The 22,305-nt window shown below is 38.6% G+C and overlaps 2 protein-coding genes across 2 annotated transcripts in view; one reads left to right on the top strand and one right to left on the bottom strand.

The window, feature by feature from the left end:
- Positions 1-1,384: 1,384 nt before the first annotated feature.
- C6H4orf46 (chromosome 6 C4orf46 homolog) lies at positions 1,385-9,935 on the bottom strand. The gene is made up of 2 exons (XM_036762314.1): positions 9,269-9,935; positions 1,385-3,799 (listed from the first exon to the last, which is right to left on the bottom strand). The coding sequence occupies exons 1-2, from the start codon at positions 9,476-9,478 to the stop codon at positions 3,626-3,628; spliced, it is 384 nt and encodes a 127-aa protein (XP_036618209.1). The 5' UTR covers positions 9,479-9,935; the 3' UTR covers positions 1,385-3,625.
- A 56-nt stretch (positions 9,936-9,991) lies between these two features.
- Positions 9,992-22,305, top strand: part of ETFDH (electron transfer flavoprotein dehydrogenase) — a 30,508-nt gene continuing 18,194 nt past the window's right edge. The window contains exons 1-6 of the mRNA XM_036763172.1: positions 9,992-10,169; positions 16,399-16,545; positions 16,952-17,181; positions 18,305-18,386; positions 20,962-21,080; positions 21,244-21,321. Coding sequence (XP_036619067.1) covers positions 10,136-10,169; positions 16,399-16,545; positions 16,952-17,181; positions 18,305-18,386; positions 20,962-21,080; positions 21,244-21,321 — 690 coding nt within the window. The 5' untranslated portion in view covers positions 9,992-10,135. The remainder of the gene's footprint in view (positions 10,170-16,398; positions 16,546-16,951; positions 17,182-18,304; positions 18,387-20,961; positions 21,081-21,243; positions 21,322-22,305) is intronic.

The raw sequence follows: 22,305 nt of genomic DNA, 5'->3' as shown, positions 1-22,305 counted from the left end.
CACACACATATAGACAGAGGGCACAGGTTGAGTTGAATGTGAAGGCATAATATCTAAAAAATAAAATTAAGGGGTGAGAGAGCAATGTACTAGAAAGAGAAAGGAAAGGTAGAATGGGGTACATTATCTCATATAAAAGAGGCAAAAAAAGCTTTTATAATGGAGGGGAAAGGGGGGGAGGTGAGAGGGAGTGAACCTTACTCTCATCAGATTTGGCGTAAGGAGGGAATAATATACACACTCAATTGGTTATGTAAATCTATCTTGCCCTACAGGAAAGTAGGGGGAGAAGGGATAAGAGAGGGAGGGGATGATAGAAGGGAAGGCAAATGGGAGGAGGGGGTAATCAGAAGCACACACTTTTGTGGAGGGACAGGGTCAAAGGAGAGAATAGAATAAACGGGGGACGGGAAAGGATGAGGGGAAATAGCCTTTCACAACATGACTGTTACAGAAGTGTTTGCATGACTACACATGTATAACCTATGTCAAATTGAGTGCCTTCTCAATGAAGGTGGGTGAGAAGGGAGGAAGAGAATGTGGAACTCAAAGTTTTAAAAACATATGTTAAAAATTGTTTTTACATGCAACTAGGAAATAAGATATACAGGCAATGATATATAGAAATATATCTTGCCCTACAGGAAAATAGAAGGGAAGGGGATAAGAGAAGGGGGGGCAGTGTGATAGAAAGGAGGGTGGATTGGGAGGAGTAATCAGAATGCATGCCATCTTGGGGTGGGGAGAAGGGAGAAATGGGGAGAAAATCTGGAACTCAAAATCATGTGGAAGTGAATGTTGAAAACTAAAAATAAATTTGAAAAAAAGGGGGGCCACACTTGAGGACCTACAGGGCTACATGTGGCCTGAAGGCATAGGTTCCCCACTTCTGTCCTAGACTATGTATGTTCAAATTAACTTTCCATCAAACTGACTGTACAGGTATACATTTTTGATATTATACATGGTTCTTTCAGATCACCTGAAGCTTGGTTTGCAGACATTGCTATAGATTAACTTGCATATGTTGTCTCCTTAATAAACAGCCAGGCCATAAAAAAAAAATCTAGGATTATTGCCTGGAAATTTTATGGTTCTGGTGACCTGGCAACAAAATGTCAAGTAGACTCTGACCATAAATTATGGGAAAATGACAAAGTAACTTCTTGATGACATTGCTTTGGTATGATACTTAGCAGGGGCTCTATTAAAAAAAAAGAGGTAGGAAAAGGTGAGAAAAGGTGAAATGAGGACATGTAATTTTAATTTGCCTATTATGGGTTATAAAATTCCAAAGAAATTTAACAGAGTTGGGAATGGGAGTTGAACATGCTACTGATCATTTTGTTAAATGAATTTAAAAATAAATGGAAGCTTCAAAATTTGCTTTATGAAAAAAGTTTATTTTTACATAAATAAAATTGTTTCTATCACTTTCTTTTAAAAATATTTCCTCTATCATTGAAATAACTATCTTTTTGGTACAGGTTACACAGTACAGAATGGTCCACCAGCTCTTTTGCTAAACTTATCCTCTTCAGATAAAATACGGCAACTGTTACTCCCTTTTATCTCTCCCATTATGGGGTTTCAGGACTTAATTCTCTAAGCACCTATTTATACAAAATTCTTAACATTATACAAGATTTCACAGATTTTATGTGACAGTTAGATTTAGATGGCTTTGGTAACAACACACAGTGCAAATTAACCAAAGGAGCAACAAAAGATTCAGGAAAAAAACTGTGTCTATCACAGTTGGACCCCTAAAAAAATTTATGAAAAGTAGCTAAGAACAAATTTTAAATTCAGTAACACTAAAACAATTAAAACAACTCACTGCTTTCAAAAGAGTTACAGAAACACTAAGTTACATACAAATTACTGTGGAAACACTAACTTACATACATCCACAAAGCAATATCATGGAACCATACAAGCAATAAGGCACTTTAAAAATAATAATCAAATGTACAAAAGTTTTAGATATAAGAAACCGTTATTGTAGGTAAAAAATGCAGCTAAGTAGAGAAACATCGGGATATACATGTGTCCCTTGCAACTTTTAAAAATGTTTCAAGTGAAATCTAAGGTTTCATAAAAAGTTTAAAAAAAAAAACTTTCATCATTCATACTTTTAAAAGTACATATCTACTGTGTTTATATATATTTAAATGAAGTAAGGCAGTGGTTCAGGTAAAGAATATATCTATACCTGTGTTGAAGAAAATATTTTTTCTCCTACTCAAGGAAGCTTTAGATTGTACATTCAAAGGAGGGGGAAATGGCCAATACTTTCACTGGCCAATATTTCCATTCTAGAAACATGAAGGAAAAAAATAACACCTCTATTGACAATTCAGCGTTGAACCAGGGAAGAACTAATACTAGACAGTGTGATTTTGTAGAAAGAATATATAGAACTAGAAGCCAGAAGTCCTGGAATTCAAGTTCTAGCTCTCCCACTTTCAGTGAGACTCAGTTTCTTCATCAGGAAAATGAGAATACTTACATAGTATGCAGAGTTTGACCCAACAATAAAGACAGGAAAAACTAAGTAGATGAAAAATGACCTAATGATCATTATCCTATACCTATGATATACAAGTGAACAGGTACTGAGTCGGGTATTAGTATCTTAGACATACTCTCAGATGGACAATGAACTGGACCCAGGATTGAATAGCAAGAATAAAGACTGGAATGCTTTTCAAAAATAACAGTACTTTCAACAATTTCCAAACTGCTTCCTGAGCTAAAACCCTTTTTAAAGTAGTATTCTTCCACTGAAACAATATAGCTATGAATCACAGAACATCACAATATCTAAAAATTTAGGTGACCCAAAGTGGCAAAAGTAAAACTTATGGTAAGCACAAACCAGTAGTATAACACATCACCAACAATGATGTGCACGCAAGTGGCAGCCCAGAAGGTACCATCCTAGAGAAGCATTATGAGAAAAGAAGGTGGGCCAATCAAATAGCAAAAGTTAGGAACAAATGAACAGCCTGGAGTACTGTTCTGGTACCAGCATAATTTTAAAAGACTGAAAGGAAGACCTTCAGCAAATTGAATGGATCCCTTACGGCAAATTGCTGAGGGCACATAAATAAAAGCCACACAAGAGAAGGCATGAATGGGCTGTGATCTATACTGTTGGAAGGAGTATCTTCACTGATGAGATCACAGGTCTACTGAAGTACTAAAATAGAACTCTTGTACTACCTAGTTCGAGGACTGTTATTTGGAAAGCTATTTGTAAATTTTAAAGCATTCTAAAACTGAGTTATTGTATTTCTGAGGTTCTTAATCACAGATAAAATTTACTTTTAAAAGTAAAATAAGCTTGTGAAAGTTTAGTAGGCACAAACTGACTCAGGAAAAAGATCAAATACAATCCAGAGTCAAAATTAAGTAAATATTTTCCTTTTTAAAACAGGAAAGATACACAAGGAAGTAAAGTCTTAATGTTCAGTTACAAAGCAAAGTGTCGTAAATATCCATAACTGTTGGAAATAGTCTTACAGATCCATAGGTGCAAATATCACATGGGAAAAAGTGCAAGCATTATACATGTAGCAAATCTGCCCCCAATTTCCTAAAGCAGTCATTATTTCAACATCTAGTTGGTTGTGCTGCATTGGTTATCAGGTTTCAAGGAATCATAGCCTTCTTTTAGCAGACCCCTCCATGTTTTAAGGAATCGTGCATTTTCGGTACATTTGAATGCCAGCTCCTCCACCTGGGCTGAAACAGCAGATGTGGCCTCAAGAAGTTTAATTAATGAAAAGGCTGCCTGTAATTTTAAAAAAAAAAAAAGAGATAAACAAAAGAATCAAAGTATTGTAGTTTATTTCACAATTATAAGTGGTCATTTCATTACAAACCTTCCAACAAATATACAATATAGAGACTCAACTCAAGGTTTTTAGTGTGAAACTCCATATTAAAAAAAAAAACCAAAAAACTCTATATAAGATCTTGTTTCAGGGTGACTAACATTTTTTAACAAAGTAATTTGAATAGATTTGTCTCATACCACCTAGCCAAATAAGTTCAAAATAGATATTAAAGGTCATACCAATATTACCAACAAAATCCAGCAGCAAGAAATAGAAAGAGAAATTCCATTTAAAATAACTGTAGACATTATAAAGTACTTGGGAACCTACCTGCCAAGACAAACCCAGGAACCATATAAACATAATTACAAACACTTCTTTACACAGATAGAGTCAAATCTAAAAATTGGAAAAAATATCAATTGCTCATGGGTAGGCCAAGCCAATATAATAAAAATGCAATTCTACTTAAATTAATTTATTTATTCAGTGCTATACCTATCAAACTACCAAAAAAGTATTTTATAGAGCTAGAAAAAATAATAACAAAATTCATGTAGAAGAACAAAGGGTCAAGAATATCAAAGGAATTAATGTTTAAAAAAAATAAAGCAAGGCATCCTAGCTGTACCAGATCTCATACAAACTGCGTGATAAAGTGGTAATCATCAAAACAATCTGGTACTGCCTAAGACAGAGTGGAATAGATCAGTGGAATAGATTAGTTACACAATACACGGTAGTAAATGACCATAGCGATCTAATGTTTGATAAACCCAAAGACCCAAGCTTTTGCCACAAGAACTCACTATTTGACAAAAACTGCTGGGAAAACTGGAAAACAGTATGGCAGAAACTAGGTACAGATCAACATTTTACACCATATACCAAAATATGGCCAAAATGGGTACACGATTTAAAATAAAAGGTGATACCATGAAGAAATTAGGAGAGCAAGGAATAGTTTACCTGTAAGATCTATGAAGAAGGGGAGAATTTATAGCCAAACAAGAGATGGAGAGCATTATGAAATGTAAAATGGATAATCTTGAATATATTAAATTTAAAAGGCTCAGCACAAACAAAACCAATGCAAGCAAGTTTAGAAGAAAAGCAGAAAGCTGAGGGAAAAAAATTTACAGCAAGTATATTTGATAAAGGGCTTATTTCTAAAATATGTAGAGAGCTGAGCCAAATTTACAAGACAAGTCATTCCCTAATCGATAAATGTTCAAAAGATATGAACACGCAGTTTTGAGATAAGAAATCAAAGCTATCTATATAGTCACATGAAAAAATGCTCCAAATCACTATTGATTAGAGGATTGAAAATTAAAACCTCACTCACACCTATTAGACTGGCAACTATGACAAAAAAGCAAAATAATACATGTTGGAAGGGATGTGAGAAAATTGGGACACTAATGCACTGTTAGTAGAGTTGTGAACTGATTCAACTATTTTGAAGAACAATTTGGAACTATGCTGAAAGGTCTGTATATCAAAAAAATTTTTTTTTCAAAAGTGAGAAGAAAACCTATTTACACGAAAATATTTATAGCAGCTATTTTTGTGGTGGCAAAGAATTGGAAATTAAAAGGATGTCCATCAATTGAGGAGTAGATGAACAAGTTGTGGTATATGATTTCAAAAACACCTGTAAAGACTTATACAAACTCATGCAAAGTGAAGTGAGCCAAATCAGGAGGACATTATACACAGTAAAAGCAAGACTGTACAGTGATCAACTGTGAATGACAGCTATTCTCAGCAGTACAATGATCTAAGACAGTTGTGAAGGATTCATGATAAAAAATGGAATCCAACTCCACAGAAAGAATGGAGTGGGAATGCTGATAAAAGCATACGATTTTTCACTTTATTTTCTTCTTGAGTTGGTTTTATTTTTTGGTCTTTGTTATCCTTCACGACATGGCTAATAAAGGAATATGTTTTGTGTGATTGAACATGTATAACCTACATCAAAATTGTTTACCATCTCAGGGAGGAGGGGGGGAAGGAGAGAATTTGGAATTCAAAATTTTTTTAAATGTTAAAAACTGTTTTTACATGTAATTTGGAAAACAATAAAATAGTATTCAAAAAATGTTAAAAAAAAATAAAAGCTAGTCTCAGATGCCACCTCCTACAAGAAATTATTCCTGACTATCCTAGTTATTCATGCTATTAAAAAAAAAAGTATTTATACTTTAAGGAGGAAAAAAAAAGGTGATACCAAAGAGAAGGGATGTCGATATGCTTCACAGTTATGGGGGGAGGGGGCCGGAACGTAGGGATAGTTCTTGATCAAAGAGATAGAGTTGTTCATAAAAGATAAAAGGGTAATTTTCGTTACTTAGAGCACTGGGTTTAGACTCAGGAAGACTCATCTTCGTGGGTTCAAATTCAGCCTCAGATACTAGTTATATGATCCTGGCCAAGCCACTTAACCCTGTTTGCCTTAGTTCCTCATCTGTAAAATGAGGTGGAGAAGGAAATAGCAAACCACTTCAGTATTCCTGCCAAGAAAACCCCAAATGGGGTCCCAAAGAGTCAGACACAACTGAAATTCAACAGCAGCAGCAAGACAGGAAAGTTTTTGTACAAACAAAATCAATGAAAAAAGAATCAGAAACAAGACAATTGAGAAAAAATTTTCAGAAAAATTTCTCTGGTAAAAGTCTAATATTTAAGATACATAGAACAGTGCTTTGCAGAGTGTTTAACAAGTGCCTTAAAATATATATATGAAAACAAAAACCATTCCCCAATAGATAAAGAGTCAAAGGCTAAGACCAGTTCTCAAAAGAAAAATCAAGCTATCAACAACCATGTGAAAAAAATTATCCAAAAGTTATCCAAAGAGAAATACAAATTAAGACAACTCTGGAGTTTCAACCTTATACTTATTTGAATGGTTCTGAGGACAGGAGTGCTAACTGCATTGTTGGTAGAACTCAAATGGTTGCAATCATTCTGGATCTATGCTCAAGGAGGAAAAGGAAAACTATGTTAAAAAATATTTATAGCAACATTTTTTATTGCAGAATACAACTGGAAACAAAGTGAGTGCCTAATAGTTGGGGGAATGGTTGAACAAATGTGGTATTTGAATAAGTGATTGCTATAATTACCAATCACAACTCCAGAGGAATGAGGATGATATACACTTCCTACTTCTTGGCAGAGAGATGAATTAAATGGAGGTAAAGAATGAGACCTCCATTTTCAGAAAAGGCCAACATGTGAATTTTTTTGACTATATTTATTTATCAGAAGGGAGGGCATGGAAGAGTAGGTAATGACAGAGTTGAAGAGTAAAGTTGATAACATTAAAAAAAAACTAATAGATTCCATTTCATGTATAATCTTTTTTCTGTATTTTTTGTATATGGAAATGTTCTTATTTGTTAAGTTCATAGTACATAGTACATGGTTCATAGTAAAGCAATAAACTACCACCTGGTATTTTATGCAATGTCAGTTTAGAAATCATAATCCAACACCATCTCTTTACAGATTGAGTAAACTGAGACCCAAAGAGGTTATATAACATGCCCAAGGTCACACAAGTTACCTACCTGGTCTGTGATCTAAAGGATTCTAGCACATATTTTTACCCATTGTTCCAGAATATTTGTTTCTAGAACAGTTTCCACAACCCCACTCCCAAAAACTACATTTTTCTTCCCAAGTATAAGTACTCTTTATTTAATGGTTTTTAAAAGTACACCAATAAGTATAAAAGTATGTTCAGGTGCTGACAGATATATTTCCTAAAAGAGAAACTTAACTCATCTTTTCTGAGGAAGGCTGTCCTATTATTTCTTAAGATTATCTAGAGGGGCAAAAATAAATATAAATATGTCTAACAGTCACCTAAAATTAATTTTTTTTAAATCAACAACATATATTGAACAAAACCTGGTTCATTCATTCCCCTTCTTCCATTCTGAACAAGTGAGTTCCTCTTAAAAGCTCTCCAAGAAAGTGATTCTCTAACCCAATAATAACTCACCCCCTAAAATCCCTTAAACTGTAATCCTTCCTTCTGCAATCTAAAATCTATTTCCTTTTGTTCAGTCTTTGCTGGAAACAAATAGCTTTTTTGCTATTGCTGCAGGAGATGATTTCACAAGAGTCTGTCAATGCAAAACCCGAAAGGGTCTTATCAAATGTTGGCTTAGAGCAGAGTGCCATGCAAGGTGATGGGGATAAAAAAAGAGGTATCTATAACCACTATTTACTGAACGCAACCAAGCTAATAATGCATCATAGTTATTTCCTTACTGATGGGGGAAACAGCCAGAAACCAAAGGCGGACGAGGCCTCATTACTTTTCTACTGTCTAGCACATGACCAGAGGAGGTGGAACAAGGCGGACGGCAAACAAGTTCCTGTATTATGTGCCAAGCACTGTATTATGGATTTTACAAATATTATCTCATTTTATCCTCGCGATTATGATTATTACCCGCACTTTACAGTTGAAGAAACTGCGGCTGACGAAGATCCTTAAGTGATTTGCTCTAGGTCACACAGCCAATCAGGGTCAAGTTAAACACTGAAGGCTCAGGTACCCTAAGCTTGTGTGTAAGCAGGTGGGAGTCCCTACCTCATCCTGCTACACGTCGGTGGTCCCCCTAAGTCTGGAATGCACTCCCTTTTTTTCTAGCTTCCTTAAAGAACAGCTGAGGTGCCACCTCCTACAAGAGACCTTTCCTGATCCACATAACTACTCTTGTAAGAACTTTCTATTTACCTTTCTGAGATGTGGCTTAACACCCCAACTGCTCGAACGGAGCAGGGACTTTTAAAACATTCTGACTCCCCGGTGTCTCGCACATAGAGATGTTTCATTCTCTGTACTGATACCCCCAGCCTCTAGCACAAGGCCTGGCACGCAAATAAAGTTTTTAATAAAAGCTCGCGGACCGATTCTCAAATGTATCTGATTCTGTCAGAGAGATCGCGACCCTGCGTGCACAGCACGGAGTTGGAGCCGAAGCCACGCACGGGGCAGGGCCTCGCCAAAGCCCGGAGAGTGCACGCCAAGCTCGGGGAACGGCTCCAGAAAACCCCCCGAAGCTCGGGGGGGCAGCTTTCGCGGCAGAGAGGGGCTGGGTTCCCACGCAGACTCAGTAGCGCCGCTGGCCTTCGGAGGGATGGGGAAAAGACAGACCCGAAGTCAAACACAGGCCGTTGGGGAGGAGGTGGGGCGGGGGGGAAGGGCCTGCTGGGTTTAACCCGTTCACGGCCCAAGGCCCAGGGTTCCGGACAAACCTGGCGAACCTGAGGATGCGGCCCGCCGAGGTCGCCCCTGCGCTGCAGCCGCGGAGCTTTTGTCTCAGTGGGGCCGGGCAGGAGAGGGGAGGAAGGAGGGAGACCCCCGGGAACCGAAGGCGGGCGCCCGACTTACTCACATCATCGATCTGCATCTCGACCTCCTCCAGCGAGTCCACGGTCGGCGGCTCCACGGCTCGGCCCCGGCCCCGGCTCTGGTTCCGAATTCTCCCAGCCAAGACCGCCGGGAGCTCCGGGGACAAGGAGAAGGCGGCGGCGTGGGCCAAGGGGGACGAAGGAGAAGACGGGGGAGGGGGAGGAGGCGGCGGCGAAGCTCGGGCCTCGGCCATGGTGAACAGAAAGTGTCAGAAGGGCGGAGCAGGGTCCGAGCAGTCCAAAAGAACCGACACCAACCGTCAGAGTAACGGTCTTTCAACTGCGCGCGCCCAAGACGCCCCGCCCCTTTCTCCCTTCCCCCTCCTCCCTCAGTCTCGCCCCGCCCTCCTAGTCGCGGAGGGGGAGTAGCAAGATCCAAGTCAACTAGAGTACCTGGAACCAGCCAATGAGATTCCGGACACAGGCTTCCATTTATAAGGCCATCGCGCCTGCGCAAAGAGATTTGCCCCATCGGGAGCTCCTTTGAGCCAGTGCTGAAGCACTGCAGATCCCAACATGCGCTTGTCTGCCTTGTCTTCTTCCCTCCTCTCGCCAACCCGTGAACTTTAGAGTTAAGTTCACGTTAGAGAGGCGCCAACCTTCAGTAGAGGAACTAAAGGACTCCATATCCCATCAAGCCATGTGGCCTGTGCGCCTGCGCAGAATGCCAGAGAGGCGGGAAAGGAAACAAGTAGGGTCAATGATGCGACGCCGTGGAAAGTCAGTAGAGGCGCGGGTGGAGCGAAGAGTGCATAGCGCCCCCCGCGGTCTAGGGGTCCTGCCGCGGCTGAGAGTTAGTAGATTCGTCCCGCTCGGATCGGAGCGGTAGAAGCCCCCCAGTGCCTGTCATCATGTTGGTACCTCTGACGAAGCTGTCCAGCCCGGGTGAGCTAGGGGAGACCCTAGTGAGGTCTAGGAAAGGAGGAGGAAGAGCAGGGAGTGAAAAGGGGCGGGATACCCAGCCCGCCCCTCCAAAAACTAGAGCAAAGGTCATGCCAGTCTTTGTGACTCCCGGACCGGCTCTCCCCCGCTCGGGAGCAGCTGCGCCGCGGGCCACCCCGGGCAGGGCTGGCATCTAGGGTAAAGGTAAAGGGCGGAGGGGACCTGTCCACCCGGACTGCCGCTGCTCTCCGCTGGCCCCCTCACTCCAGAGCCTGCCCTCTCCGTGACCCTGCCCGGAGCTCTCGCGCGTCTGATCCGCCCAGCCCAGCGCCCCATAATTAAGGTGCTCACGAGATGCCCAAAATCAACCCCCCAGCTCCTCGCATGCAGTTCAGGAGAAAATTCTTAGAATAAGAGAAGTGTTGTAAAAGTGTGTTGGTTGTGGTAGGGGTGTTTTGGGTTTGTCTTTTTACTCTGTTGCAGCTACTATAATTATATTACCTTTTATTTAATCCACACCTGTGTTTTCATCTGTGTAGGGAACTCCTGGTGTGGAAACTACCCCACCCCACTGTTAATAGCTTCTTGGAGATATATAGAGGTCAGTATGATTTGCCCAGGTCAGCATAGCTTAACGCATGCCAGTGTTCAGAGAGGTGTTCTTGGGGAGAGGATTCTGTAAGATGGTGGAATAGATAAGAAAATTCCGAGCTCTCAAGATTTTCCTCCTCATCAAGCAGCCCCTCAGGGTAAACAGAGAGCAGGAAAAATAAATAAGAGCAGGAGCCCACTGGAGTCCTCCGGGGACAATCTGAGAAGATCTGAAGATAAATCCCTGGATGTGGTCTGGTCCCTGTGAAGAGTAAACACCTCCAGGCTAGGGATTGCTTAAACTGCCTCAGCCACAGGAACTTTTTTACCCCTGGACGGTGAGGAGGGGGTTGGACTGCTGAGCTCTGGAAGATGGAGGGAACCTCTGCTGACAAGGAATGCCAGACCCAACTGTGCTGCAGAGACTTGGCTGGGGAGTGAGAAGGAAACAGCACATGCCAGGTGAATGCAGAAGCAGTGGGCCAGGGACATCACTGACTGTGGGCACTTATAGGAGGCTGGAGGTCTTGGTTTGGGTTCAAGGTCAGAGAGGAGAACTAAAGGAGGATCTAAGTGCAGAGGCACCATCTCCCACACCTCTGGACTGGAGGTGATTACAAAAATTAAGGTATTAAAAAAATGCACAAGCAAAAGAGAAAGAATCCAACCATAGAAGATTGCTATGGAAATGGAAAAGACTCAGGTTCATCTTCAGAGGAGTACAGTGAAGCAAAGAAACCCTCTTCTACCACAAAGAGAAATATCAAATGGTCACCTACCCAAGAATAATCCATAGAAGAACTTTAAAAAGACTTTAAAAATCAAATGAGAGAGATTGAGGAAAAATGAAAAAAAAAAAAGAAATAGGAACAATCTAAGCAAAGATTATGAAAAGAAAGTCAACCAGTTAGAAAGGAGATCTAGAATCTTAAGGAAGAAAATGACTCCTTGAAAATCAGTTGAGCAAGGGGAAGCCAGCAAAGTTATGAGATCAAGAAATGATAAAACAAAAGATGAAGAATTAGAAAATAGAAGAGAGTGTGAAAATCTCATAAGAAAAACAGCTGATCTGGAGAACTGATCAAGAAGAGAAAACAAGAATAGTTGAATTACCTGAAACCTATGATCAAAAAAAGAATCTTGATACAATATTACAAGAAATAATTAAAGAAAATTGTCCTGAAGCACTAGAATGAGAGAGGAGACTAGAAATAGAAAAAAATCCAGTAATCATCACCTGAAAGAGATCCTACAAAGAAAATCTCACAGGAATATTATAGTCAAATTTGGAAACCCCCAGATCAAGGGTAAAATATTACAAGCAACAAGAAAAAAAACAAATATGGTGCTGCCACAGTTAGAATCACACAAGACCTAGCCACAGTGACGCTAAAAGACTGCAGGTCTTAGAACACTATATGTCAAAGAGCAAAAGAACTGGCTTTCTGGCCGAAAATATACCCAGCAAAGCTAAGCATAATTCTGAATGGAAAAAATGGTTATTTAATGAATTGTCAGACTATCAAGACTTTGTTAAAAAAAAAATGCTGAACTTAATAGAAGATTTGACGTACAAGAGCCAAGAGGAGCATAAGGTACATACTGAAAGACCAATTACAAAGGACTCAATAAGAGCAAACTGTTTACCTTTTATGTATGTAAAATATATGTCTGAGATTATTATTGGGTAGTTCATAAGAAAGATTGGGGTAGACTTGAGCATGATACAACTTCAGAAAGTAAAACCATTCAGGAACAGCTAAAAAGAGTAATTATCTTATGCAAATGAGGTACAAGAGGAAGGACAGAAACAGAGGACTTAGATGAGGGAGGAGGGCTGGTAGTTCTGGAAACCTACTTTCATCGGGAATGGGTTCAAGAGGGAACAATAGGTATACATCTAGAAGAGTATAAAAGTCTTCTAAATTTAGAAAGAAATAAAATGCTAAGGGGATAGGGAGTGGGGAGAGGATAAGGGAGGGATCTCTAGAGGGGAGGATGAGGGAATAGGTTAAAGGGGAGTATGGAAGGGTATTTAGATTAATGAGAATGGGAGAATAAGGGAGTGATCATTGGCAGGGTGAGGAGAGGGGAGGGTAGGTTAAGTAATAGGAGGGCAAGGTAGCAGGTAGAAGAGTCAGGAGGGATGGGAAAGAAGAGAGAAGCACAAACAAAAACAAAGATTAGGAGTAGAATCTTTTAGGGAAAGTATATGTTTATATATGTATGTATGTGTATATTTGTATATGTGTTATGTATGCATCAATACCTATATATAAATATAACCACACTTCATTGTGGGGGAGGGGAGAACAAAATAAAAAGTGTATAGCAGAAGAAAAAAAATGCTACAAGGAAGCAAAGAAAAGATGGACAGCTTTCAACACAGCAGGCTTTCTTGAAATGGAAATTTATTGCTGTATGTTTTGAATCCTCTTACATTCTGCTGTGCACATGACATTTTTTCCTTCTCTTATTTTATATTTTAAGTTTTAATATTTCAATTTATAATATATTTCTTTTTCTTTTCTTATTATATCTTTAAGTTTTATTGTTTGTCTAAAAGAAAAAGAGAAGTGTTCTTTTCTTCAAAACTTCAAGACTTTCCAAAGCAAGTCTTCTATATCTGACAGGAGGCAGCCTCTTTGAAGTTCACTTGTAGGTTATAGGACATTTAAGTAGTTATACCTTGGAGTCAGGCAGACCTAGAGATTCAAGCTCTACTGTTGACACATACCAACTATGTGAGTCTGGCAATCCTCCAGGACTATCTGTTATAGGCAGTTGATCTGCACTGATAAGGGAGTTTCCACAATGAGAGTTTCCTATACTGATAACATTTCTGATCCCAGAAAAAGAAAAAAAGACAACCTGCTTCTTCCTTAGACTTGTTTCTTTTGAGGAAATCTCCATCCCCCTAGTTGTCCAGGTTCATAACTTCGGAATCTGGCTTGACTCTTCCTCTCCCCATCATGTCAGTTGCCAAGTCCTCTCAATTCTCTCGCCACAGCATCTCTTGCGTTTCTCCACTCAGAGGCTACTGCTTTAGTTTAGGCCTTCACACATCAATCGGACTATCCTGCTATTGGTTAATTTCCAGTCTCTGTTATCTCCTATCCATTCTCCCAACACAACTACCAAAGTAACCTTCCTAGGGCATAGGTTTGTCCATCTAACTTCCCTGCTCAAAACCCCTTGGTGGTTCCTTCTCACCTCTAGGTAAGTCATATTAGAGAGACTGATTGTCTGAATGAGTTTAATATAATCCTGTACCAAAAGTTCAGATGGAGCTTACCACTGTGCCAATTGCTTCAAGCTCCCTGACTGCCTAGGAATCTTTGATCAGATTAAATGTAATCATAAACATTTGCCTGAGAGTCAGGAGACCTAGGTTCTAGCCTTGCCACTGATGGCCTATGTTTGAATATGTCATATAACATTTTTGTATACATGTAAAAATGAAATTTCTATGCGTATTTACTACCTTCCAAGGATGTTAAGGGTAATATGAAGCAGTATGCTTAAAATGCTTAATTGTCCTTTATTTTTTAAAACATAGCTTTCATTATCTCCTCCAAGATCATAAGCAGAGAAGTCGATCATTTGATTTATTATATTTGCGGGTCATGTTGAGAAATCTGACGTTTTGTATATTGTCATATAAGTCAAGTTAATGGTCGGGAAAGGCCACAAGTTTACCTCTCTGTAATCCAGAGTTTGGTCTCAAAAAACCCAAACACAAAATCCAAAGCTTGTTATATGTGGCCAAATGGAATTATAATGATGAGGTTACATGTAGGAATAAGCCTCCCAAGGCAGCCCTGTCTCCCTAGCCAATATGCAGATTCATGTAATATTAGAGTTGCAAGAGACTTCAGAGGTTACCTAGATCAGTACCTATCCATATCATAAACTCTGCCTAGAATATTTCCATCTTGTGATCATCTAGCCTCAGAAGACCTCCAATGAGGAGTTCTTAGTGCCATCTCCCCCCTCCACACATACAAATATATTCAGTTACCCCTTCCATACCATACCCTACAGTCAGCAGCCCACTCTAATTTTGGATAATTGACTGTTAAGAAGTTTTTCCCTAGCCACTATCTACTTCCTTATATTTTCTCCTCCTTGGTTGTGCACACCTTTCCCACTGTGATGGTATGCTGACAAGAAAGGAAGGCAGGAAATGCTGAGTCAGTTTTTAGACTTTGAACATTAATTCAGTTACTGGGTCTCTAAATTCAAGATCTGTCCACAGCGACCTGGGCATGAGGCACATGGAAACATGAGGTACAACATGGTACAGTAAAAAGGCTGTTGGATTTAGATTCAGAGGACCTGGGTTCAAATGCTACCTCTGCTACTTATAATCTGTATAACTTAACTATTGTGGCAACAGTTTCCTCACATATAAAAGGAGTTGGCCAAAATGACCAATAAGATCTTTAAATGAATGATGTCATGACCTTAATTCCATAATATGATCCATTCGCCCAAAGCCTAATTAGTCTTCTACATGACAAACCTTCATATCTTTAAAGACTGCCATTATGGTCCTTCCACAACTTTTTTCTTCAAACATTTCTAGTTCCTTCAACATATGACAGCATATTGTGCATTGAATTATAGAGTTAAGAACATTGATCTTAGAGTCAAAAGACCTAGGTTAAAGTGCTAACTTTGATACTGACTTTTGAGTGACCTCAAAAATGTTATATTACCTATTTCAGAATTATGGTGAGAAAAGTACAGATCACAACCCATCTACATCCTCTAATATTGCACATTCTCTGCCATGTTCTTCCGTAAATCCTTTTCAAAGGATTCACCTAATTTTCTGGAAGACTTCCTCTAGTATTTTGGTTTTTAGCTTTAACTTTGCGGTTGTCAGCATTTGGTAGAAGAGCATTTGACATGCGCCAGAAAAGATTTGAGTTGAATCCTGAGTCTGACACTTACAAGGTTTGTGATCACAAGCAAGTCATTTTTCTCTGAGCCTTATTAAAAAGATAAATTTGTAGACTGGCCCTCATTGTTGTGCACACCTTTTCCACTGTGAGGGTACGTTTACAGAAAGGAAGGCAGGAGGTGCTGGGTCAGCACTTTTAGACCATGAACATTAATTCAGCTATTCTCTAAATTTGAGATCTGTCTGATAACTGATAAGTTGGTATACTTCTAGAGAACCTGAAACATATGCATATTGGCATTTTGACTATTAAAAAAATGAGATAAAAGGTCATTATAGTTAAATAGCTCCTTTGCCTAGCCTTCACCACCCTCCATAGTCTGGTTCCAGCCTGTCTTTCTAGGTTTGGTTTTAGTCTGTTCTCTGTGTTCCTGAAATGGTGTGTAGAATAGTTTGATTGGGAGAATAGTGGTATTTAGTAGATCTGTAGAATTTTGAAGCTGGAAGAGGCTTTGAAGAACGTCTAGCCCAGTACCCTCATTTTACAGATAAGGGGCTGATCTAGAGAAGTGCCGGGACTTAGCCCAGGTGTGAGTGTGTGGCAGAGCTGGGATTTGAACTCAGGCCCCTCTCATTAGTGCAACAGCCTTTCCACTGTGCCCTGATACTGCACAGGGTTTTATTTGCCATGAAAATTAAATTCTAAAAGTAACATCCTTGATTTTTATGCAGCACATCAGTGTTTACATGCCCTAAAAATAGTCAAGAAGGATTGTCTGCTACACCCTGGTGCTGCAAGATGGGCTTCATCTTCTGGGGTGCCTCGTATCACCACGCACTATACAATCTGTCCTCGGGAGAAAGACAGTCGATGGGAAGGTAAGTAAGAAGTGGCAGAAAATTGTTTCAAGTTTTTCTAGGTAAGGCCAGTGTGGAAACACTATAAGGATGGGACACTTTCAAAATTTCGTTTTAAGGAATGATATATCTCTATTTTTCCCATGATAGTTCAAAACTTTTACATTTTGTTTTCAGTGTATCTAAATGGTACTTCTGTGAAATACATTCTTAGATACCAATCCCCGGGTAAGTTTACATTTAGGTGCTACTATATGTGAAGCCTCAAAGCTGAGACTTGATTTAACAAATCTAATAAAGTCAACACCATTCCAGGATTTTAGGAAACACCTACTACAGTAATATACTTACCATAAATGTTGTATTTAGGTTAGAATTTGTAAAGCAAGAAATAATATCTAATTCTTTCTTTCAACCTCATTTAAAGGGGTGAACATGGAAAGATTCGCAGAAGAAGCTGATGTAGTAATAGTTGGTGGAGGCCCTGCTGGTCTCTCTGCAGCTATTCGTCTAAAACAGTTGGCCGCTAAACATGAAAAAGAAATTCGAGTATGTCTAGTGGAGAAGGCTGCTCAGATAGGAGCCCATACTCTCTCTGGTGCTTGTATTGAACCGTCTGCTCTTGAAGAACTCTTCCCAGACTGGAAAGAGAAAGGGGTATGCACAGCTATTGGTTGTTGTTTTTAAAAATCATCGCCATTCCAAATATTTGTATAAATACTTTTCATTTTAAGAATTTCTCTCAGAGGATGATTATGAACATTTCCAGCGAATAAAGGGAAAACTAGGATTAAAATTATTTTTAAATATCAAGGTTGTAATTTTGAAGTTTTAATTTTAATTTAATTTAGTATCTTCTGCATACTTACAAGATTTATGATATAACCTATCTTTAAAAATTGAACCATTTGTATTGGAAAAAATACAGGACTTTTGTTAAGCTTTGTTACGTAATCTTTTGTTTCTTTTTAGAGTCTTATTTATAAAATTGAAACAATGAAACAATGCTTCCAACCCAGGGAAGCTAACTTGAATTTTGAAAATAAACATGCAGCGCCTGTCCCTCTCTTTCTTCCCTTTCCTTCCCTTTACACCCTTTCTATATCTCCCTCTTTCCTTTTTTCTCCTAGTTTCTATCACCCCTCCTCCTTCCCCATATCACAAGAAAGAGGGCTGCTAGGAGATATTTTCTCAGCCACAAGAGAAGGCAGTGTTTTAAAGCACATTGAAAGGAGTTCCTACACCCAGAAAATCACACATCTTTTAAAATACTCAAGATGTATAAACTCACATAGACTAGAGCAAATTGACTTCTAATTGGTTGTTGTCTTTTCTTGCTCTGCTGTTAATTTGACTTTGGGCATCATACTTCCGTACCTGTTTCCTAATTTGTAAGGGTGATGCATCTGACAATAGAATAAGGTAACATGGGAAAACTCTTAGGAAAAAGGTAAAAAATGGATACCATTCTTGTGCTTTTCATATTGAGCAAATTGGATCCAAAATGGTTTGTGTTCCTCTTTTCTATATCATAACTGAAGTACATGTTTTTGAATTGTTACCAATTTTAATATTAAAAAGAAAGGTTGTTCTTCACAGGTGTCCCAGTGTGTTGATTGTATTATAAATTCTAACACAGAGATCCATCATCCCCTAAAATAATATAAAACCTGTTAATCCCCATAAAGTGATGAAAAGGGAATGCAGTGTTTTTCTTTTAAGTGTAAAATAAATATCTTTATGAATAACTTTCTATATTTTCCTTTTTCTTGATATATAGGCTCCACTTACCACTCCTGTAACAGAAGACAAATTTGGAATTTTAACAGAGAAATTTAGAATTCCTGTGCCAATACTTCCAGGTAAGGAGTGAGGAATTCTGAGCACTGAGTGAGAAGGTAGGAAAGTGGAAATGAGGTATAAGTATTGTAGCTGTGTAGGGTAATTTGCTTTTTAAAATCTGTTGCTGTAATTTGATTTTTATTTCCATACAAGCACAAATCTAGACCAAACTGTAATAAAATAATGGAAGCATTATTCAAGAAGTTAGACTTGGGACAGATGAATAACTGTAATTAAAATATATGTGCTTCTTTCCATGTCTATCATCTTCCAATTAAAATTCTCTTCTGTCCCCTCATGGTGGTAAAGTAACCCTGGGTTGTCAAAGGCACAAATTCTGACAGCACCTAACAAATTAGAAGGGCTTCAGTGATAAGCTGTGTCTGTCATCTGAACTGGGCTGATTTTTTCAAAGTTTATTTTATTTTGAACTTGACAGAAACAAATATTTTCACATAAAAAGAATAGAAAAAGAGTATTGTATATGAAACTGCAAATCTCATTATTTACTGCTTGTTTTTTAGTTTGGGATTTAAAAAAAAAAGAAATGCTAAATTCACCACACTAATTCCAAAACCTATCTTGCTTGTTAATGTTTTCCCTCTAAACCTACTTCTCTTCTGTACGTTTTTAAAACTGTTTCATTTATGCTTTTTGCTTTCTTTAGTCCTTCTAACCCCTCCAAAAATTTTCTCTAACTTTCACTTATAACATGTACATAGACATGCAAAATATAAACATACACTGGATATGTCTAAAAAATATATATCTTATTTTGTACCACAAATTCGTCACTCCTCTGGAGTCAAAATTGGTCATTGCATTGATCAGAGTTCTTAAATGTTTCAAAGTTGTTTTTCTTTATAGTGATGTAGTCATTGTGTGATTCATTCTCCTAGTTCTTCTCACTTCACTCTTTATCTGTTCATACAAGTCTTCACAAGTTTCTCTTATAATCTTTCCCCCCAAGCTCTCCTTTCTTCCTGACTTTCCTATTGGTGTTGAAGATATCACCATCCTCCCATTCATACACGCTCAAATCTGATAGGTCACCCTTAACTCCTCATTCTCTCTCACTGAATCCAATCAATTTGCCAAAGTCCTATCAATTCTACCTTAGTAACATCTCCCATGTATTCCCCTTTCCTGATTCTGAAATGACCACTCTCCTGGCATAGGCCCTCATCCCTTCATGTCTAAACTATTGCCATAGATTTCTGTTTGGTCTCCCTGCCTCAAGTCTCTCCCCACTCCAGTCCATCCTCCACTCAGTAGTCAGATTGATCTGACTAAATGATAAATGTGACCATGTCAGTCTCCTATTCAATAAACTCCATTGGCCCTCTTGTTACCTTCAGGATAAAATATAAAAATCTATTCAGCTTTTACAGTACTTCATAACTTTCTTAGACCTTACTCCTCTCCATGTAATCTATGATCCAGTGACATTGGCCTCCTTGCTGTACCTGGAATATGACAGTCCATTTTTCTTACACATTTTCTCTGGCTGTCCCCCATACCCAGATTCTATGTCCTTATCTCTGTCTCCAAGTTTCCATGGCTTTTCACAAGGACCAACTAAAATCTTACCTTCTACAAAAAACGTTTCTTGATTCATCTTAATGCTAGTACCTTCCCTCCTTTGATTATCTCCAGTTTGTCCTACATATTTCTTGTTTATACATAGTTGTTTACATGTTGCCACCCCCATCAGACTCTGAACTACTTGAGGGCAGGGACTATTTTTTGCCTTTCTTTGTATCCCCAGTGCTTAGAACAGTGCCTGATATCTAATAATTGCTTAATAAATATTGGTTGACTTGGCTTTGAATCTGTCCCTTTTATCATTTCTTGTGGCTCAGTAATAATCTATTACATTAATATAGCATAATTTTTTGACCATTCCCCCAGTTAACTGGGGAATCTTTTTAGTTTCTAGTTCTTTGCTGCATTAAAAAGATTGCTATGGGGGCAGCTAGGTGGCGCAGTGAGTAGAGCACCAGCCCTGGAGTCAGGAGGACCTGAGTTCAAGTCCAGCCTCAGACACTTGACACACTAGCTGTGTGACCTTGGGCAAGTCACTTAGCCCCAATTGCCCTGCCTTCACCTCTCAAAAAAAAAAAAAGATTGCTATGAATATTTATTGCTTAGAGCAGTTATATTTTTTTCCTTCTTTTCTTTCTTTTTCTCCTCTTTGGGGCACATGTGTAGTGGTTGTATTATTGGGTTGAAGGATATGTGCAGTTATTGACTTTGGGGGCATAGTTCCAAATTGCATTCCAGAATGGTTGAACCAATTCACAGTTCCATCAACTTTAGTTAATTTCAGAGAGACCTAACAGAAGTTTGACCATCAAGTGATATTCAGGTGAAATAATGAATGATATTAAGTCATGGAGCAGTGTACTAAGGCATAGAGGAGTTGTGATCTACATTGATGGAGAATGAACCCATGCAATGATGAAACGTGGATCCTTAGTGTATTGAAGTAGATACTAAACTCAGATCTCTATTCCTTAATTTTCATTTTTAAGAATATGATTTTTAAGGTATATTATTAGTAAATACTTAATAGCATGTATTCTGTATTTGTAGGTCTTCCAATGAATAATCATGGAAATTATATTGTGCGCTTAGGCCATTTGGTTAGTTGGATGGGACAGCAAGCAGAAGAGCTTGGTGTTGAAGTGTACCCAGGGTATGCAGCTGCAGAGGTAATGAAATCTTCTTCTACTATCCTAATAAGAAGGATACATTTTTATTTTGAAGGTTGTGGTTTAATAAGATTATGCATGGGAAGAAACTTGTTCATGTAAAGGAATTACACTTTCATTTTATAGAGACAGTGATTAATTCATTTCTGTCTTTAAAAAAAAGGTCCTATATCATGAAGATGGCAGTGTAAAAGGAATTGCTACTAACGATGTAGGCATACAGAAGGATGGAGCACCAAAGGTAAACTTCTTAATAACAATGTGATTTTCAGAAATTTATAAAAATGTTTAAGGAACTTAAAGCTAATGAAAATGCATTTGACATTTTGATAAAAATATTTAACAATGCCATAAACTGCCTAAATAAGAGAATTCTCAAATATAAGTTAACAGAATTTTTTTCTTGATTAAAAAAAAAAACCTTTGAAATATTGCTTAGGCACTCAGGTTCAGAACCATAAAGGCTTGAGGTACAAACATGACATGTCCAAGAGAGGAATAAACAGAGGATCAGTCTGTACTCAATCCTTTTGAAGCCAAACCTCCTATCATTCATATATGTTTGTGTGTACATTATGTTAGGTACACATATATTTGATGCCTTAAGTATCTTAATGTGAAGTCTGTAGATACATTTTGTATACATGTATTATATATAGTATATGCTATCCACATATAGAAATTGCATTACTGGCAGTGATTACTTTCTCTGTGTTCAGATATGGAACTGAAAAGCCCAGAGTAGGGACAGACATTCTTTCTATACTGTGGCCACCAAAGCCTGTTCTTTTTATTTTAAGCTATACCTACTGCTTATCTAAGAATTATGCTTTCTTTACCTCCAGAAGGACTTGAATTGGTTTATATTAAAACACATTGTAAAATAAGAAACACATCATCTGAGGAATAAGGGCAAATTCTACCAAGCAACCTTCCCAATGGAAGGCAGCAAGGGGCCTGCCTAGGATGACTTGCATCTATGCTAGCACAAGGCAGCTTCTACTTTCTGCTTCCAACCTGATCTCCCAACCCCAACGTGGAGAACGTCCATTGCAAAGATTCCTTTGCCCTCAGGCCTTCCATTTCTTGCTGTGCCTGTCAAAGGAGAGCAGGATTTCCATCTCTTACTGAGCCATTTCCTGCCTAATCTCTAGCTTTCAGAGGCAGGAGAAAAAGTGAAATGGGGCCTCATTTGACCATCTGTTATTTGCCTTCCATCTTGTAC

The sequence above is a fragment of the Trichosurus vulpecula genome, chromosome 6 (genome assembly GCF_011100635.1).
Source record: "Trichosurus vulpecula isolate mTriVul1 chromosome 6, mTriVul1.pri, whole genome shotgun sequence".
Taxonomy (NCBI): Eukaryota; Metazoa; Chordata; class Mammalia; order Diprotodontia; family Phalangeridae; genus Trichosurus; species Trichosurus vulpecula.
The sequence above is the reverse complement of the archived record's forward strand: the minus strand, read 5'-3'. Positions and strand labels throughout refer to the sequence as shown.

Bases quoted from the DNA above. Each gene is read 5' to 3' on its own strand.
- C6H4orf46 (XM_036762314.1), bottom strand. From the start codon at position 9,478: ATGGCCGAGGCCCGAGCTTCGCCGCCGCCTCCTCCCCCTCCCCCGTCT. The intron at 3,800-9,268 runs GTGAGTAAGTCG...TTAAAATTACAG, and splicing joins TCGAGATGCAGATCGATGAT to GCAGCCTTTTCATTAATTAA.